Source organism: Eschrichtius robustus, chromosome 1, assembly GCF_028021215.1.
Source record: "Eschrichtius robustus isolate mEscRob2 chromosome 1, mEscRob2.pri, whole genome shotgun sequence".
Taxonomy (NCBI): domain Eukaryota; kingdom Metazoa; phylum Chordata; class Mammalia; order Artiodactyla; family Eschrichtiidae; genus Eschrichtius; species Eschrichtius robustus.
In genome coordinates this window covers 25,295,205-25,315,455 of record NC_090824.1, presented here as the reverse complement: position 1 = coordinate 25,315,455, position 20,251 = coordinate 25,295,205, and the positions used below count along the sequence as shown (strand labels likewise).

The 20,251-nt window shown below is 38.9% G+C and overlaps 1 protein-coding gene across 2 annotated transcripts in view; it reads right to left on the bottom strand.

The window, feature by feature from the left end:
• Positions 1 to 719: 719 nt before the first annotated feature.
• The window catches only part of ALKBH1 (alkB homolog 1, histone H2A dioxygenase), a 30,120-nt gene continuing 10,588 nt past the window's right edge, over positions 720 to 20,251 (bottom strand). For both annotated transcript variants that reach the window (XM_068541974.1, XM_068541979.1), the window contains exons 4-6: positions 12,628 to 12,718; positions 2,759 to 2,952; positions 720 to 1,903 (exon numbers count right to left, since the gene is read on the bottom strand). In XM_068541974.1, coding sequence (XP_068398075.1) covers positions 1,474 to 1,903; positions 2,759 to 2,952; positions 12,628 to 12,718 — 715 coding nt within the window. In that variant the 3' untranslated portion in view covers positions 720 to 1,473. The remainder of the gene's footprint in view (positions 1,904 to 2,758; positions 2,953 to 12,627; positions 12,719 to 20,251) is intronic.

Sequence of the window (20,251 nt, the reverse complement as noted above, 5' to 3'; positions counted from 1 at the left end):
TATGAAAAATTTAAGGGATTTTTCCAGTGGTAATTTTAACCATATAAAATTATCCTATCACGAACAAATTTTAGAACCTATGTATGTACACATAAAGGATGAACCTGTTAATTTTTATTCCTTCAAACAAAAAAAACCTACCAAGGATTACAATATAAACTCAACATTCAACACTCATAAGAAAAAAAAGGCAGGACAGAGGAGAAATGCAAATTTGGCAAGTCATGTCACAAGCAGCAGGTATCAAAGCAGCTTCTGGTCAGTTGTCCACACAAACAAATAAGCTGGGATGTTTCTACGAGTCCAGATAGTAATAAAATATTGGCAATATTATGCATCTAGAAAGGAGCACTAAATTTCCATTATTGTTTGAAATAGCAATATCCATCTAGGAAGATGGTAATAAATATTTTCATTTTATGAGTGAGGAAACTGAGGCCCACCGAGACACAAGGTAACTTAAAGGCTCAGGGTATACCGAGCTGAGCTGGTGGGGGTACACAGATTAAACTCAGTGTTTCGTGCATTTTCCATGCTGTCTACAACACAAAAAACCGCAGTGACTGGAGTATCAAGGAATATTCTCTCCTGTGAGACAGCCACAAAGAATACTTAGGGCAGAAACAGCTAGAGGGCTTCAATAGCATGAACAATACAGCAAGTGAAAACAGGAAAAAACGAATCCCAGATACACTTACCCTCAAACATAGATACAGATCTTTAATTTAAAACTGAGTAAGTTTATTCATGGGGAAAACAGTTACAGAACACCCTTAGGACTTTTTTAGTCCAACAATTAAAATTGCATTTAAAAGCCAAAGGGAAGAGTTTACAGACCTGAAAGACATCTGGAGAAACTACTGTCCCTCTTTCCTTGGGTTCATATATATTTACCGTTTAGGCAAGAGAGATAGCTGTGATTAATGTCTTTTCTAGGAGATGTGATTTCCAGTTCCATTGTCTTAAGTGTACAGGATTTTTCTGTGAAGGCCAGAGAAGATCAAAGAATTTGGTGTTGACTGGAAGAATTAAGAAGGTAAGACTAATGGTTGGTTCCTGGAACCAAAATTTTACCACAAATCACTAGATGGGGTGGTGGAAGGGGAATTATGTTTTCCATCAATAAAACCTGAGGTATTTAAAGATTCCACAGACATGGAAACTCATGTCTACCTCGCTCAGAGATAACGGCGAGGCTGAGAAGGCTGTTGTGGGAGCTCATACCTCCTTGGACTTCTCACATACGTTAGTGCCAAAACCTAACCGGGACTGGACCGTGTCAAGCACTTCTCTGACCAAAGTGGTTAATCAGTTTTCTCTTCAGGATGGGTTCCAAGGCAACAGTGTGATCAATGATGAGTTTTTCCATCTCTGCTTTTGGCCTGTCTTTGTGCTGAAGTCTGCGGCAATACAAAACAGCATGGTCATTTACTGTAAGACCTGCCTGAGTAAAAGAATGGGGCTCTCCAAGTCTCAGCAGTCAGGGTTTAACCTAGCTCGTTTTACTTGGCTATTCTCATCATCCAGATGGCAGGAACCCTCTGTGGTGATGTCTCTTTTATTCTCCTCCATGGGTTCCAAAGGGAAGTCATGACCTATGGCCAGCACCTGCCGGACAGTCATGTTAACACGAGCAGTTTTCAAGTAGCTGGCGCACACCTGCCAGTCCTCCACAGAACAGGGCTCCACCACTGAGTCTCTGGGGAGGTCAGCTGGGAGAGGCGTCTCTAGGCAGCAAGGCAGGCTCTCCCCTTCTGGACTGGGAAGGACCCTCGGGACTGCATGGTTCAGCAGGCGGCTGAAACCTGACATTACCATGATGTCACCACTGTGCATAAACATGGGGGTGGGGGCTTCATCTCTTTTGAGGCCACCCAGGAGAAAGATGGCAGACTGTCCGAAGCTATAAAAAAAAAAAAAAAAAGTAAAACAATACACATAGTAAGTTTCTGTTACTAGCCATGATTGGGAAAGTTACTGCCCACTGCTTTTTTATTTTTTGGTTGCACTGTGTAGCTTGCGGGATCTTAGTTCCCTGACCAGGGACTGAACCTGGGCCCACGGCAGTGAAAGCATCAAGTCCTAACCACTGGACCACCAGGGAAGTCCCAATCCTCCTTTTTAAACCATGCTAAGATCCTTCTTTTCCGGCTTGTGTCTATGAGCGACCAGTCCGTGATCTGCTACTTAAACTTATTATAGCCCACAGAACTGCTGCAAAATAAAATCTGAAGCAATTAAATAAGCAAATTAAAATTTATTTGGGTCCTTTACTATATATTTATCATTCCTGTTCACTTTAAAGATAAGGCAATTAATAAAAGATTCTGTTCATGCACTTTCCTCATGAGATACAGGTGCAGTACTTTGCAAAAATATGAACTTACATTTAAGGAGACAAGGAGGGTAAACTATTCGGGCTTCTGTGCTTTGCTCTTCTCTATTCTGAAAAGGTTGCTCACTTTGCCTTATGGCCTTTACCACTTATCTATTCCACAGACACTGACAATACCTCTCATTATAAAAGACAGACTCCATGCATCTTAAACAGAAATATTCATTGTAATTTGGTCATTACTCTAAAAGGACTAGGCTAATTTTACTTATGATACATGGCTAAGATGCCCAGAAATGAAAGATTATAGAGTCCAACCATTTAAAAAATTTAATGTCTTATTTATTTATTTAAGCTTAAAAGTGCTTTAGAAAAAGGAATGAAGTGATAAAAAGTAATTCAAAATCCCTAGACCCAACTTACCTGAACGAAAGCAGGGGTTTGGAGTGATCTAGTTCAGATTTGTCTACGTGGATTCCTAGTGTGGAGTCTAATCGGTAGTAATTCAGGATACCTGCTTCAGCTCGGAAACCCTGAAATCCACAGGCAGCGGCTACTTGCTCTGAGAGGAAAGCCAGGTCAGAAGGGAAAGGTGTATAATGATCTGCTGAGTATTTCTTTGACAAAAGTAGGGAGAATAAGAAAAATAAACAATGATCTCAGGAAAATAGGAAACTGTGGCATAAGATTAATTACCACTTTAAAATCATCTAATTTACATGTAATATATTGATTGATTTACAACGTTGTGTCAGTTTCTGCTGTACAGCAAAGTGATTCAGTTATACCTATGTATACATTCTTTTCAATATTCTTTTCCACTATGGTTTATCATAGGATACTGAATACAGTGCCCTGTGCTATACAGTAGGACCTTGTTGTTTATCCATTCTCTATATAATAGTCTGTATCTGCTGACCCTAAACTTCCAATCCCTCCCTCCCACATGGCAACCACAAGTCTGTTCTCTATTACATGTAATATTAATATAGCATGATTTACCCACCCCTTAAAATTTTTTATCGAGGTATAGCTGATTTACAATATTACATTAGTTTCAGGTATACTACATAGTGATTCAAAAATTTTTTTTTTTAAAGATTTATTTATTTATTGATTGATTGATTGCTATGTTGGGTCTTCGTTTCTGTGCTAGGGCTTTCTCTAGTTGCGGCAAGCGGGGGCTACTCTTCATTGCAGTGCGCGGGCCTCTCACTGTCGTGGCCTCTCTTGTTGGGGAGCACAGGCTCCAGACGCGCAGGCTCAGTAGCGGTGGCTCACAGGCCTAGTTGCTCCGCGGCATGTGGGATCTTCCCAGACGAGGGCTCGAACCCGTGTCCCCTGCATTAGCAGGCAGATTCTCAACCACTGCGCCACCAGGGAAGTCCCCAAAATTTTTATAGATTATACTGTATTTACAGTTATTATAAAGTACTGGCTATATTCCCTGTGCTGTACAATATACCCTTGTAGCTTATTTATTTTATACATAGTAGTTTGTACTTCTTAATAGCCATCCATTTTTGAGGCAACCAGTAACCTAATAATGGGTCAATTCAAAATACTGAGCACCTATTATATGGTAGGCACTGTGCTATGCAGTGATAAATCAGGCAAAGTCACGCTGTATAGAGTCAACATATGAAGCAATTACACCTCTCTCTGGTATACTCTACTCCCAAACAGGATAGTTCTCTTAGGGTAAAAGGCAACTCAAAACTATCACTACCAAGGGGTGCCTAAGGAAACACGCTGACTAAATGTTATGTAACCTGGACGGGATCCTGGAACAGAAAGTCCATCAGTTAAAAATTAAGGAAATACAGATGAAGTATGGATTTCACTATTATGATAATGTATTACTGGGACTTCCCTGGTAGTCCAGCGGTTTAGACTCTGCACTCCCACTGCAGGGGGCCTGGGTTTGATCCCTGGTCAGGGAACTAAATCCCACATGCTACAACTAACAGCCTGCATGTCACAACTAAAAGATCCCGCATGCAGCAACGAAGATCCCACATGCCGCAACTAAGACCCAGCGCAGCCAAATAAATAAATAAATATCAATATTAAAAAAAAAATAATAATGTATTACTATTGGTTCACTAATTGAGAAAAAGGTACCATACTAATATGATGTTAATAAAAGGGAAAACTGAGTGTGGGGTATTTGGGAACTCTGTACTACATTTTCAACTTTTCTGTAAACCTAAAACTATACTAAAATACAAAGTTTATTAAAAAAAAAAAAAAAAAAAAAGAAACTCAAATACTATAGCCAGTTTGATTTTGGACCCCTCAGCCTGCAACATAGTTTCATGTGATTTCACTGGTCAATCTGATGGGATGACATGCTCAAAACATCTGAATTTAAACCGACTTACACTGTGGTCAAGGCAGGACCTTAAAATGGAAGTAATTTTCAGCACTTACCCCCTGAACTGCCTCTATTTTTTGTACCTAAGGATCATAAATATCCTTTTTCTCTTAAAAAACAAAAAACAAAGGCCAGAACACTCTCTCTACAAAACATACACAATTTCTGAGAATGACAAGGCAGCAGCCTCCTACGCTGATGAGTCTGAGGGCTAGTCTGGCTATGTAAGCCAGCAGCATCCTGATACTCTTCCTTGGTCTGATGCTCCTCTCTCATTCCTCCTGTTACTCAATCAACCTCAAATCTGGTTAGAAAATCCACTTTTGTCTCACATCCTCACTAGTGTCCCCTACCTGGAGCAATGGTCACAGCTCTGGAGAGAAGTGAGCTTCTTTTTTTTGTCTTCAGTCAGTAAGTGATTATTACTGGGACAAAAGACAATTTGGTACACACCTGCTCCAAAGCACAGAGGATTCAATACAGCAGAAACAATCCATTAACAGGAATGCGAACAGTAACAACAACTAGAAACCTATCATACACACACTAATCTTTCATCCACATTTAAAAAAACGGCCTTCAATATATTTTTGTTATTTCAGTATATTAATATACTTATTTCTTGTTTCTCTTCCTCAGTTTTTTCTTTTTTTCCGTATTAGTCATCCATTTTATACACATCAGTGTACACATGTCAATCCCAATCGCCCAATTCATCACACCCCCACCTCCACCCCCGCCACTTTTCCCCCTTGGTGTCCATACGTTTGTTCTCTGCATCTGTGTCGCAACTTCTGCCCTGCAAACCGGTTCATCTGTACCATTTTCCTAGGTTCCACATATATGCGTTAATATACGATATTGGTTTTTCTCTTTCTCACTTACTTCACTCTGTATGACAGTCTCTAGATCCATCCACGTCTCAACAAATGACCCAACTTCGTTTCTTTTTATGGCTGAGTAATATTTCATTGTATGTATGTACCACAACTTCTTTATCCATTCGTCTGTCGATGGGCATTTAGGTTGCTTCTATAACCTGGCTATTGTAAATAGTGCTGCAATGAACATTGGGGTGCATGTGTCTTTTTGAATTATGGTTTTCTCTGGGTATATGCCCAGTAGTGGGATTGCTGGGTCATATGGTAATTCTATTTTTAGCTTTTTAAGGAAGCTCCATACTGTTCTCCAGAGTGGCTGTATCAATTTACATTCCCACCAACAGTGCAAGAGGGTTCCCTTTTCTCCACACCCTCTCCAGCATTTGTTGTTTGTAGATTTTCTGATGATGCCCATTCTAACTGGTGTGAGGTGATACCTCATTGTAGTTTTGATTCACACTTCTCTAATAATTAGTGATGTTGAGCAGATTTTCATGTGCTTCTTGCCCATCTGTATGTCTTCTTTGGATAAATGTCTATTTAGGTCTTCTGCCCACTTTCTGATTGGGTTGTTTGTTTTTTTAATATTGAGCTGAATGAGCTGTTTACATATTTCGGACATTAATCCTCTGTCTGTTGATTCGTTTGCAAATATTTTCTCCCATTCTGAGGGTTGTCTTTTCGTCTTGTTCATGGTTTCCTTTGCTGTGCAAAAGCTTTTAAGTTTCATTAGCTCCCATTTGTTTATTTTTGTTTTTATTTCCATTACTCTAGGAGGTGGATCAAAAAATATCTTGCTGTGATTTATGTCAGAGTGTTCTTCCTATGTTTTCCTCTAAGAGTTTTATAGTGTCTGGTCTTACATTTAGGTCTCTAATCCATTTTGAGTTTATTTTCGTGTATGGTGTTAGGGAGTGTTCTAATTTCATTCTTTTTACATGTAGCTGTCCAGTTTTCCCAGCACCACTTATTAAAGAGACTGTCTTTTCTCCATTGTATATCCTTCCCTCCTTTGTCATAGATTAGCTGACCATAGGTGCATGGGTTTATCTCTGGGCTTTCTATCTTGTTCCATTGATCTATATTTCTGTTTTTGTGCCAGTACCATATTGTCTTGATTACTGTAGCTTTGTAGTATAGTCTGAAGTCAGGGAGTCTGATTCCTCTAGCTCGGCTTTTTCCACTCAAAACTGCTTTAGCTATTCGGGGTCTTTTGTGTCCCCATACAACTTTTAAGATTTTTTGTTCTAGTTCTGTAAAAAATGCCATTGGTAATTTGATAGGGATTGCATTGAATCTGTAGATTGTTTTGGGTAGTACAGTCATTTTCACAATATTGATTCTTCCAATCCAAGAACATGGTATAGCTCTCCATCTGTAGGTATCATCTTTAATTTCTTTCATCAGTGTCTTACAGTTTTCTGCATACACCTCTTTTGTCTCCCTAGGTAGGTTTATTCCTAGGTATTTTATTCTTTTTGTTGCAATGGTAAATGGGAGTGTTTCCTTAATTTCTCTTTCAGATTTTTCATCATTAGTGTATAGGAATGCAAGAGATTTCTGTGCATTAATTTTGTATCCTGCAACTTTACCAAATTCATTGATTAGCTGTAGTAATTTTCTGGTGGCATCTTTAGGATTCTCCATGTATAGTATGATGTCATCTGCAGTTGTACTTCTTTTCCAATTTGTATTCCTTTTATTTCTTTTTCTTCTATGATTGCTGTGGCTAGGACTTCCAACACTATGTTGAATAGTAGTGGTGAGAGTGGACATCCTTGTCTTGTTCCTGATCTTAGAGGAAGTGCTTTCAGTTTTTCACCATTGAGAATGTTTGCTGTGGGTTTGTCATATATGGCCTTTATTATGTTGAGGTAGGTTCCCTCTATGCCCACTTTCTGGAGAGTTTTTATCATAAATGGGTGTTGAATTTTGTCAAAAGCTTTTTCTGCATCTATTGAGATGATCATATGGTTTTTATTATTCAACTTGTTAATATGGTGTATCACACAATGATTGATTTGCGTATGTTGAAGAATCCCTGCATCCCTGGGATAAATCCCACTTGATCATGGTGTATGATCCTTTTAATGTGTTGCTGGATTCTGTTTGCTAGTATTTTGTTGAGGAGTTTCGCATCTATATTCATCAGTGATACTGGTCTGTAATTTTCTTGTTTTGTAGTATCTTTGTCTGGTTTTGGTATTAGGGTGATGGTGGCCCCATAGAATGAGTTTGGGAGTGTTCCTTCCTCCGCCATTTTTTGGAAGAGTTTGAGAAGGATGGGTGTTAGCTCTTCTCTAAATGTTTGATAGAATTCGCCTGTGAAAGCCATCTGGTCCTGGGCTTTTGTTTGTTGGAAGATTTTAATCACAGTTTCAATTTCATTACTTGTGACTGGTCTGTTCATATTTTCCGTTTCTTCCTGGTTCAGTCTTGGAAGCTTATACCTTTCTAAAAATTTGTCCATTTCTTCCAGGTTGTCCATTTTATTGGCATAGAGTTGCTTGTAGTAGTCTCTTAGGACGCTTTGTATTTCTGCCATGTCTGTTGTAACTTCTCCTTTTTCATTTCTAATTTTATTGAGTCCTCTCCCTCTTTTTCTTGATGAGCCTGGCTAATGGTTTATCAATTTTGTTTATCTTCTCAAAGAACCAGCTTTTAGTTTTATTGATCTTTGCTGTTGTTTTCTTTGTTTGTATTTCTGCTCTGATCTTTATGATTTCTTTCCTTCTGCTAACTTTGGGTTTTGTTTGTTCTTCTTTCTCTAGTTCCTTTAGGTGTAAGGTTAGATTGTTTATTTGAGATCTTTCTTGTTTCTTCAGGTAGGCTTGTATAGCTATAAACTTCTCTCTTGGAACTGCTTTTGCTGCATCCCACAGGTTTTGGATCATCGTGTTTTCACTGTCATTAGTCTCTAGGTATTTTTGGATTTCCTCTTTGATTTCTTCAGTGATCTCTTGGTTATTTAGTAACATATTGTTTAGCCTCCATGTGTTTGTGTTTTTTATGTTTTTTTCCCTGTAATTCATTTCTAATCTCATAGTGTTGTGGTCAGAAAAGATGCTTGATACGATTTCAATTTCCTTAAATTTACTGAGGCTGGATTTGTGACCCAAGATGTGATCTATCCTGGAGAACGTTCTGTGCGCGCTTGAGAAGAAAGTGTAATCTGTTGTTTTTGGATGGAATGTCCTATAAATATCAATTAAATCTATCTGGTCTATTGTGTCATTTAAAGCTTGTGTTTCCTAATTTATTTTCATTTTGGATGATCTGTCCATTGGTGTAAGTGAGGTGTTAAAGTCCCCCACTATTATTGTGTTACTGTCGATTTCCTCTTTTATAGCTGTTAGCAGCTGCCTTATGTATTGAGGTGCTCCTATGTTGGGTGCATATATATTTATAATTGCTATATCTTCTTCTTGGATTGATCCCTTGATCATTATGTAGTGTCCTTCCTTGTCTCTCGTAACATTCTTTATTTTCAAGTCTATTTTATCTGATATGAGTATTGCTACTCCAGCTTTCTTTTGATTTCCATTTGCATGGAATATCTTTTTCCATCCCCTCACTTTCAGTCTGTATGTGTCCCTAGGTGTGAAGTGGGTCTCTTGCAGATAGCATATATATGGGTCTTGTTTTAGTATCCATTCAGCGAGCCTGTGTCTTTTGGTAGGAGCATTTAATCCATTCACGTTTAAGGTAATTATCGACATGTATGTTCCTATGACCATTTTCTTAATTGTTATGGGTTTGTTTTTGTAGGTCCTTTTCTTCTCTTCTGTTTCCCACTTACAGAAGTTCCTTTAGCATTTGTTGTAGAGCTGGTCTGGTGGTGCTGAATTCTCTTAGCTTTTGCTTGTCTGTAAAGCTTTTGATTTCTCCATCGAATCTGAATGAGATCCTTGCCGGGTAGAGTAAGGGTAGAGTAATCTTGGTCGTAGGTTCTTCCCTTTCATCACTTTAAGTATATCGTGCCACTCCCTTCTGGCTTGTAGAGTTCCTACTGAGAAATCAGATGTTAACCTTATGGGAGGAGTTCCCTTGTATGTTATTTGTCATTTTTCCCTTGTTGCTTTCAATAATTTTTCTTTGTCTTTAATTTTTGTCAGTTTGATTACTATGTGTCTCGGCATGTTTCTCCTTGGGTTTATCCTGCCTGGGACTCTGTGCTTCTTGGACTTGGGTGGCTATTTCCTTTCCCATGTTAGGGAAGTTTTCGACTATAATCTCTTCAAATATTTTCTCGGGTCCATTCTCTCTCTCTTCGCCTTCTGAGACTCCTATAATGCGAATGTTGTTGTGTTTAATGTTGTCCCAGAGGTCTCCTAGGCTGTCTTCATTTCTTTTCATTTTTTTTTCTTTATTCTGTTCCACAGCAGTGAATTCCACCATTCTGTCTTCGAGGTCACTTATCCATTCTTCTGCCTCAGTTATTCTGCTATTGATTCCTTCTAGTGTAATTTTCATTTCGGTTATTGTATTGTTCATGTCTGTTTGTTTGTTCTTTAATTCTTCTAGGTATTTGTTCTTTAATTCTTCTAGGTCTTTCTTAAACACTTCTTGCATCTTCTTGATCTTTGCCTCCATTCTTTTTCCGAGGTCCTGGATCATCTTCACTATCATTATTCTGAATTCTTTTTCTGGAAGGTTGCCTGTCTCTACTTCATTTAGTTGTTTTTCTGGGGTTTTATCTTGTTCCTTCATCTGGTACATAGCCCTCTGTCTTTTCATCTTGTCTATCTTTCTGTGAATGTGGTTTTTGTTCCACAGGCTACAGGACTGTAGTTCTTCTTGCTTCTGCTGTCTGCTCTCTGGTGGATGAGGCTATCTAAGAGGCTTGTGCAAGTTTCCTGATGGGAGGGATTGGTTGGTGGTGGGTAGAGCTGACTGCTGCTCTGGTGGGCAGAGCTCAGTAAAACTTTAATCCGCTTGACTGCTGATGGGTGGAGCTGGGTTCCCTCCCTGTTGGTTGGCCAGTGTCCTTGTCCCCACGGTGAGCCACAGCCACCCCCTGCCTCTGCAGGAGACCCTCCAACACTAGCAGGTAGGTCTGGTTCAGTCTCCGCTGGGGTCACTGCTGCTTCCCCTGGGTCCCGATGCACACACTACTTTATGTATGCCCTCCAAGAGTGGAGTCTCTGTTTCCCCCAGTCCTGTCGAAGTCCTGCAATCAAATCCCACTAGCCTTCAAAGCCTGATTCTCTAGGAATTCCTCCTTCCGTTGCTGGACCCCCAGGTTGGGAAGCCTGATGTGGGGCTCAGAACCTTCACTCCAGTGGGTGGACTTCTGTGGTATAAGTGTTCTCCAGTCTGTGAGTCAACCACCCAGCAGTTATGGGATTTGATTTTACTGTGAGTGCACCCTTCCTACCGTCTCATTGTGGCTTCTCCTTTGTCTTCAGATGTGGGGTATCTTGTTTTGGTGAGTTCCAGTGTCTTCCAGTCGATGATTGTCCAGCAGCTAGTTGTGATTCTGGTGTTCTCACAAGAGGGAGTGAGAGCACCTCCTTCTACTCTGCCATCTTGGTTCAGGGCTGAGAAGTGAGCTTAACTTCACATTAAGAAAGACTTTTCTGAAAAGTCTTTGATGGATGGCCAAGCCTCTTCAGTTGGAATCTGTTTTACTTTTTTCTTCTTTTCCTGAACTGCAAATAAGAGCTCCTATTTAATTTCTCAAAACTAAGGGTGTAGTTAGAGAACTTTAAGGTTTTCTCTACCGTTTTGTTTTAGTCCTTCAGAAGACCAGCCACTTAGAGCTCCTGTTCTAGCACTAGATTGCCTCTGCTATAATGAAAGAATTACCTTTTTGGGCTTTCATCCCTATCCAAACTGTCTATGTACTACTCTTCTTTCTTAATTCTCTTTCTCTTTTTCTGATTACCCTTTCAGTGTTTTTGATAATTTTCACCCCATGTTTTTCTTAGTAAATGAGGTCAACTTGTTCCTTGGGGAATAACAATATCTACAGTAAAATTAATATCATAAAGAACAATAAGCTAACATTTATGGTGTTAATACATTTAACTGCTTAGAATAGCCAGGCACTGTTGTTATTACTACAAAGGCGTTAATCATTTAATCCTCACAACCACCTTATGAGGGAGGCACTATCCATATTGAAGCCAAAATTCAAATCCAGGCTGTCTAACCCAAAGAAAACCACATGGCCATTTCCCCAAATACAGATGTCTAGTTTTCCATTAAATCTAATCACTGAAAATAAGAATTTTATCATGAATAGCTCTGAGCAACATTTACCATTATTTTGAGTAGTTAACATATTCATTAATGAGCTGGGTTGACTGAAACTATGGAGCTCTTAAAAAGTAACTGATTAGTAGGAAGATGGTCTATACCAATTTGCTTTATCCAGTTTACTCTCAGAATTAGTCCTTCCACTTGGTGGCAAACATCTCACTGAGAAAAGAGGCACTGAGATGCCAGCGATAAAGGAGGCATTTTCTGAATTGTAGGGGTCAGGAAAGAAGGAATTGTACCTCAAGAAAACATGGAACTTTGTTAACTGTAGGACATTCTTTCCCATCTCTCTCCTGATCAGACCTTATATAGCAGTCAAAGGCGTCTAGATCTTGAAAGTTCTTTTGTGAGTTGATGGAAGAGAATACCAGAAGTACATGGAGCTTCTTTTACTCCAGGCACATAATATGTAGAAAATAAATGATCAACAAACACTAAATAATAATGGAAATAAAGATTGTAATTGAGAACTGCTCTTGAATACAATAAAGAAAAATCTGTATCCCTGAAACCTCCCCAGAAGAAGCACCAATGACTTCTGAGAAAATAATATAACCTGAGAACATATGAAAAACTAATTTTCTCCTGATAAATTATTCATTCCTCTTGAGATACCATAACAAGAGGATTTTAGGAGGGAATAAATAAAAGAAATCCTTCCACAAATGTATAATCTGATACTTTAAGCTTGGCCAGGAAGAAGTCAAACTATGTGGCCCAAAAAGCATAAAAATGGAAAAACAATGGAATTAGCAAGAAAATTTGAATACCTTATTGTCCCAGTTATAATGGTAGCCTAGGGTCACCCAGCGTAGTTTCTCTAGTAAACTTCGGGGTCTCCGTTTATTCACTTCTTTATACCTGCAAAGATTGGAGACAAAAGATGATTTATTCATTTCAAATGGCAGCAATAGCCTGTTGTATGGATCCTGGAGTCTAAATTTGGTATTCTATATAAGCTGTTAGCCACGATCTCCACAGGGGAAATTAGAACAGAAATGAGTTGACCAAGAATACAATACTACTAAGACACACGTTAGCATTTCTAATTTCTAATCGTTGGTTCTAAATCCTCTGCTGAATGGGATCAATTTTAAATGTCAAATCTCCAGCATCTCAATAATGATAAAACAAAATGACAACAGAAATGCCTTTACCTGTCCATGGGAAATGGGACAAAGAGCCCTACAGATAACTGAAAATTTGGCTAACAGAACATGTTCAGTTTGGTTTGCCAGAAGCAGGATGTGATTAATTATAGCTATCACTATGTCTAGAATAATGGTGGCTTCCCAGAATTGTAGTTTGGGGGAAAAAACATTTGGCAAAATACAGTATACAATCAAAAATTACTGGTTTAACATGACTTCTTTAACCCCATATTAACAACTTAGATAACTGAGGCTCAGCTAACAATTAAGGGCCACTGTAATTGATTTGGTTTCTGACATTCCCTTATTCAAACCACAGGAGGTTTCTGTAAAATGGAGGTATCCTTTCTGTAATTATATCTTGTCTAATCAAATCTATGGGATTAACTACTCTTTTTCTTTTTTCTTTTTGGCCGTGCTGCGTGGCTTGCGGGACCTTAGTTCCCTGACCAGGGATTGAACCCAGGGCACTCGTCAGTGAAAGCACAGAGTCCTAACCACTGGACCATCAGGGAATTCCCTAACTACTCTCCTTCTAAAGAGGAAGCTTGTTTGTTTACCTCTAAATATCTAAAAATACAAGAATGCTAGGTCTAATCATTTTATTTAGTTTGTTTTTTCTATGTAATTTACATCATTAATCAAAAAAAATTTTTTTTGGGTCTAAGAACCACTGCTCTTTAAAAAAGAAAAGATTAGGCTGCTTTAAGGAGTTTATATTTTGACAGGAGACGACAGATAAGTATAAGAAATGAGGGGAAAATTTAAGGTAGTATAAAATCTAGCACTAAACTGAATAGCACAAGACTTGGAAGGCCACTAGAATTAAGAAAAAGGAGAGCTCAAAGTCAACTGTCTGATCAGTTAAGGCTTCATGGCAGAGTTGGGGAGTTGAGTATGGCATTGAAGAATGGCCAGCATTTAAACAAGGAGTGATGCAATAGGCAATATAGGCACAAAGCATGAACAGAAGCAAAGGATTTATTACAGGCTCACACTGTAAGTAGCACTCATCTTGAGGTCTGACAAAGTTTACAGAATAGATGCTATCTGTCCTCAAAGAGTTTACATTCTAAGGAAATTGCCACACAGACATACATCAAGACCAGTAACTAAATAAAAAGAATGGATCAAACACTGATATATTTAGGACAGCTGTGAAGAAAAGAGGCATAGCAGGTCCAACTGCTATCCTTTGAAAGCACTGCATATTAGGTTGGCCCTTGGCAAGCATCTGGAACTTGGATTCTGGGGAGGTTCACACCACTGCCAGGACTCACTGTGCCTACACTGTCTCTATAAACAATACAGTTTATGCTGAACACCTGCCTCCCCTCTGGGAGTCTGGATTTTGGTACCTGTCAGGCAGAGACTGCCTACATGCCATCCCCTAGTAACAATCTGGGCACTGAGCTTCTTTAGATCATGCTGATGCTGCTGGTCCAGGAACCACACTTTGAGAAACACTATTCTAGCCAAAATTAAAAAAGAAAACTCTGTCTCTTTCTAGCTCAATAAGAGATCATTTTATTCTTGACAAAGAACCCAAAATCAGATTGATCTGTACAAATAAAGATAACAAGGCAGCTCTGAAAACTTGACGGCATTTTAGACATTTGATATGGCACCAATAAGCTGCTTTTCATCAAAAGATTGGGTCTAATGTTCTTTAAGAACAGGGTATACATTATTATAATTAACATAGGTTTATGGTGTTAATAAAATTATCAAAATTATAGTAACAACCAAACATGAAGATATAGCCTATAACATACCCTTTAAAATTTAGTTTCTTTTTTAGGAAACCAAAAGAACATGTCTTTTCTACCTTAACTGTATTACTATAAAAAAGGCTTTGGGTATTGCCTTATTAATATAAGAGGGGGATAGGTCCAGGATGCAAAAGAAGCCAGAGAAGAGCCATACTTTCACAAGCATTAAGCCCAGTCCTCATAACAAAAAGGAAAAAAAAAAAGCTTAAAGACGCTTAGTGAAAGAACAGTTGTGATCACCGAGTGTGCCATTCTGAGGTGAAAATGTGTGTGTGTGTGTGTGTGTGTGTGTGTGTGTATGTATGTATGTAATGTGTTAGACCCAGGTAGGTATGAGATTCTATCCCTTATTTCATATCCTCTTCTGAGAACTTGACTTCCATTCTTGCCTTTGTATAGAATTTCTGGAAGGAAAGTAGCAACAATTGTTGTAACACTTGCCTTCAACATGTGAGAGCAGGACTGGCCAGTGCTAGACATTTCTTGTCTTATTACCACTTAGGGACCTTTCTGGTGCCCACGGGCCTCGTGGGTAACAAAGATTCCAAAAAATTCACTTGAACATTGTGAATAGTGTAAGGCCCAAACCAAGTTTCACATGCTCCCAGATCTTTTTCAAACAGAAAATACTGAGGGATTAATGAAAGGATGGGTGGGCTGTTCTTTTTTTGTACCTGATTTGTCCAAAAAAGAAGCCAAGAAGGCTCAGTGCCAGTGGAGCCACTTATCCACCCTAAGGAATGCAGGGAATATGTTGGCACCTAACCTAACTTTAAATCTTCACCCAATTATCCAAAAGAATGTTTTCAAGCAGGTGTGACCCTAATTATTGGTTCTCACTGCAAACAGAAACATGCTGCCCCTCCAGGCACTAGCTGGAGGATGATGGATGGGTGGGCTGGCACCTTCTCCCCTGGTGAATGTGCCCACCCAGCACTTTGCTCACTTTCTGTCAGGGGTAAAAGCTTGATGTAAGCGCTGGCATTTCTTTCAGCAATCTCATCCTATAGCACTGCTTTCAACTGAACCCTAACTGGATGGAAATGAACTCCTGTCCTGCTTGTCCACTCTCTGTGCAGTGGGTAAGCATTGGTATTTTCTTTTCTTTCTTGCCTCAAGGCACATTAGTGAACCATTGTGAAAGCAAAACTACTCACTCAGGACAGAAGTCTGAAGGTTGTTTATGACAGAAAACCTTCAAAATCCTATTGCAGGTATTGCTTTTTCCATCATTTTTAAAGATTTAGGGATTGTGTCTTTCATAACTCTGAATATTTCCCTCCACGACTACAGCTTTCTGTCCTTCTTCCTTTCCTAGTCTCTCATTTCCATTAAACCTAAAGTTCCATCTCCTGTCCCTAGAACTCCATTTTTTCAGTATTTGAGTGCTTCCAGTTTTGTTTCCCTTCTCAACCTGAATCTCTCAGTCAGCGCAAATGGACATCCAACTCTACCTTAACACCCTTTTACTATCTTGCAAATGTTAGTCTTATCTAATCTTCTACCTTCTGTTCTAAACTTTCACCATTTATCCCAAGTCCTCAGTCCTGCTCTTACTCCCTTCCAGGACAAGGAGAATACGAGGCCTGATCAAGTGATCCAGTTAATGATTTCAACTTTCCTCCCCTACACCTCTAAACTTTTTGAAATGCTTACTCTGTCCTTCCTTCCTGGTTTCAGCAGTGGTCTTACTTCTTTTCATTAAGGCCAATTCTCCACCTATACTATCTCCCATTTCCCTGATGTAGCCTCTGAGGCCCTTCTCCATTATCATCTTTCTTCTCATATTTTCAACTCTTCCTGTGTACTTGTTTCTTCCTCTTGATCTGCAAAAATGTTCAACATTTCCACATACTTGAGAAAACATCTTTTCAACTTGACCTCTTCCTCAGGTACCCTATATGTCCTGCCTCCCTCTGCTCCACATCGCTTCTTCTCTTCACAATTAAATGTTCCTAAAGGACTCAATATTTGCTGCCCACCCCCTCTGAGATCTGACTTTTGCTTACACCACTCCACCAAAACTAGTTTAGTTTCAATTATACCATTTAATTGTCAAATCCCAGGCCTACAGACATGGTTGGTCCTTCTCTTATTTTGGAAACACTTTCCTGCCTTGGCTTGTAATAGTACTATTTTTCCCACCCAGAGCTGATGCTTCCTAGGGCCAATCGCCTTCTTTTCTCTGTATGTTTTCCATAAACAAACAAAAAAACACATTATTCCCACTGTTCGCTTCACTATGGCCTTCATGTGTAACTCCCACATCTATCTATCTGTTTCTCTCCCTCTCTCTCATTATGCTCCTAAGCTCAGTTCCATATTTCCAAAGGCATACTAGACATCTCCATGTGTATACTCCACAGGCATTTCAAAAACAATAAGCCCCAAACTACACTAAGGATCATCTCTGCTCATTCTCCTCTTCCTCCAAACCTTATTTCCATTAAATCTTAGTATATAATGTTCCACTGAGGAACACGGAGGTGCAGGTATGTTTTTGAGATAATGATTTTGTTTCCTTTGGATACAGACTGAGAAGTGGAATTGCTGGATCATATGGTAGTTCTATTTTTAATTTTCTGAGAAACTTCCATACTGTTTTGCATAAATAAATAATTACAGCATTATTTACAACAGCCAAGACATGGAAACAACCTAAGTGTCCAATGACAGATGAATGGATAAAGAAAATGTGATACACACACAGTAGAATATTATTCAGACATAAAAAAGGGAAATCCTGCCAACTGTGACAACTTGGATGAAACTTGATGGCATTATGCTAAGTGTTTAAATGAGATAAAGACAAATGATCATACTTTTATGTGGACTCTAAAAAATCTGAAATAGAACAGACTGGTGGTTGCCAGAGGCTGGGGTGGTGTGTGTGTGTGTGTGAGTGAGAAATGGGTAAAGGTGGTCAAAAGATAAAAACTTGTCGTTGTAGGAGAAGTAAGTTTTGGGGATGTAAAGTACAGCATGGTGACTATAGTTAACCCTGTATTATATACTAGAAAGTTGCTAAGAGAGTAGATCTTAAAAGTTCTCATCACAAGAAAAATAATTTGTAATGATGCAAGGTGACTGACGTGAACGAAATTTATTGTGATAACCATCTGGAATATATACACGTATGAAATCATCATGCCGTACACCCTGGACTAACACACTGTTATATGTCAATTATCTCAATAAACCTGGGGGAACCCCCACAACTTAAGTGTAAACCTGCCTGTCACTTAGAAATCTGTGCATAATCCTTAACTACTTCTATGTCACTTTTCATAATCTCTTGGTTCCCAAGCCCTATACACAATGTCTTTTCCAGGCCTTTATCATCTTTTGCGTGGGTTATTAAGCTAAATTCTTTTTTTTTGGCTGCACCACGCAGCATGCAGGATCTTAGTTCCCCAACCAGGGACTGAACCCGTGCCCCCTGCAGTGGAAGCGTGCAGTCTTAACCACTGGACCGCCAGGGAAGTCCCTTAAGCTAAATTCTTAATTGTGCTTTTTGCAATGACTAAATTTTCAATCCACTTTCCTCACTGCCACAAGAATTATCTCTCTAAAGTGAAAAATCTATTACTAATCTTGATGAATTCCTCCTGTTTATAAGGACAAAGTCCACATTTTCCTACTGTGAAATAAAATTTATGTTTTTTGGCAAGACGAGATAAATTCATTCATTCATTTATTTATTTGCTGCGCCGCGCTTCTTGTGAGATCTTAGTTCCTTGACCAGGGACTGAACCTGGGCCCTTGGCAGTGAGAGCGTGGAGTCTCAACCACTGGACAGCCAGGGACCTCCCAAGACAAGAAAAATTTAAACTTAAAAAAATCTTCTCTGCCCTTTGGCTCCCTCTCTTCCCCTTACTGTGCATTGTGTATCTATCTGCATTATGCATCGAGCAAACCTCCCCCATCGGCAGAAATACCTGCTCACATAAAGAGCAACATTCTCTTAGCAACAAGACAACTCCTTAAAAGATAACATTCCTTCTTGATCTTGTAAGGGGATGCTTAGATCTGGATGTGTAAACTGTCAATAATCCATCACTTAATATACAACTCTCCGTGTCAAAAAAACTTATATAACTGTGCCTTGACTTCTAATGGCTGAACAGTTCTTGGAGCTTTCTGACATGCTGTTCCCAGGTAATAATCCTCAATTTGGCTCGAATAAAATGTTTCCATTTCTTTCTTTGATCGATTAATTCTTTGCCTATACTATATGGCATGCAAACCCCCTTATAACCTGGCACGAACCTTTCTAGTTTCATCTTCAAGCATTTCCTACAAGGTATCCTACCCTCCTTCTTTCATGGCTGTGTTTTTGACCATACAATTTTCTACTGAAATGCTCTCTCCTCTCCTACTCTACTCTCTGTGTAGCAGATTTTTCTAACTTGCTTTTCCACACATAGTTTAAACACTTAAGGGAAATCTTTATCCTCGACTCAGTCTCTCCCTCTACTGTGCCCATACAGCACCTTGCAACTTCCTCTATTAAAGAATACAGCTTTAGTGCTGTAAATACCTTATGAAAGCATCTGAATTCCTCCTTTAATAGTCCCTTCCTCAAAGACATGGAATGAGTTTTATATCTATGCTAGCACCAAATATTTCCTAAAGCACTAATGTACACTATTTAATAAATTAATGAAAATAAGATGGAAAGGTATTGTACTATACAGTTTTTAATTGATGATTCTCAAGTTCAGCATTATGCTTTTATTGGGCTAATAGAGAAGATATCAATTTACTTAAAATTAGTATTTACTGAACACCTTCTAATATATACTAAGAACTGTGGTTGGCGCCAAGGCTACAAGAATTTCAAGGTCTGGGCGCAGGGATAGGGGCAGGGCAGGTAGTAGGAAGGAGAAGGGGGCAGATGACAGGATTCACTACAATAAATGCTATAACAGCATCATAAACAAAGTCTTAAAGAAACAAAAAGGGGAAGGAATTAGTTCTGCTTCCACAATGAGAATATCAATGGAAAAAAGCACACATACAAAAATGGATACAAAGCACTTCATAAGCTAACTTACGGAATAAATAAAGCGAAGCTGCTTTATTTAAATGTATATTTTCCCTTGCCTTATTCTTTAAAAAGTTATTTTTGAATAGATAATACATTCACAAAATTCAAAAGGCATAAGAAAGTATCCATTAACTAAGTAATTCTACAAATATTTATTTAGTAACTACCATGCACTGAAGAATAAAAACACAGGGCAAAGGGATAAAGAGGACGGGAAACGGGCTATTTTTAACTGAATAAAGGAATCATCTCATAAAATGACATGAGAACAAACAGCTTGTACAAAAAGAATCTGAGCATGCCTGATGCATTTAAGGAATAGAATGGAAGCCAGTACTGCTGGAGAATAAATGAAAAGGAAAAGGAGATGAGGCTGGAGAGCCAGATCATCTAGGCCTCATGGCCTTAACGTCTGATTTTA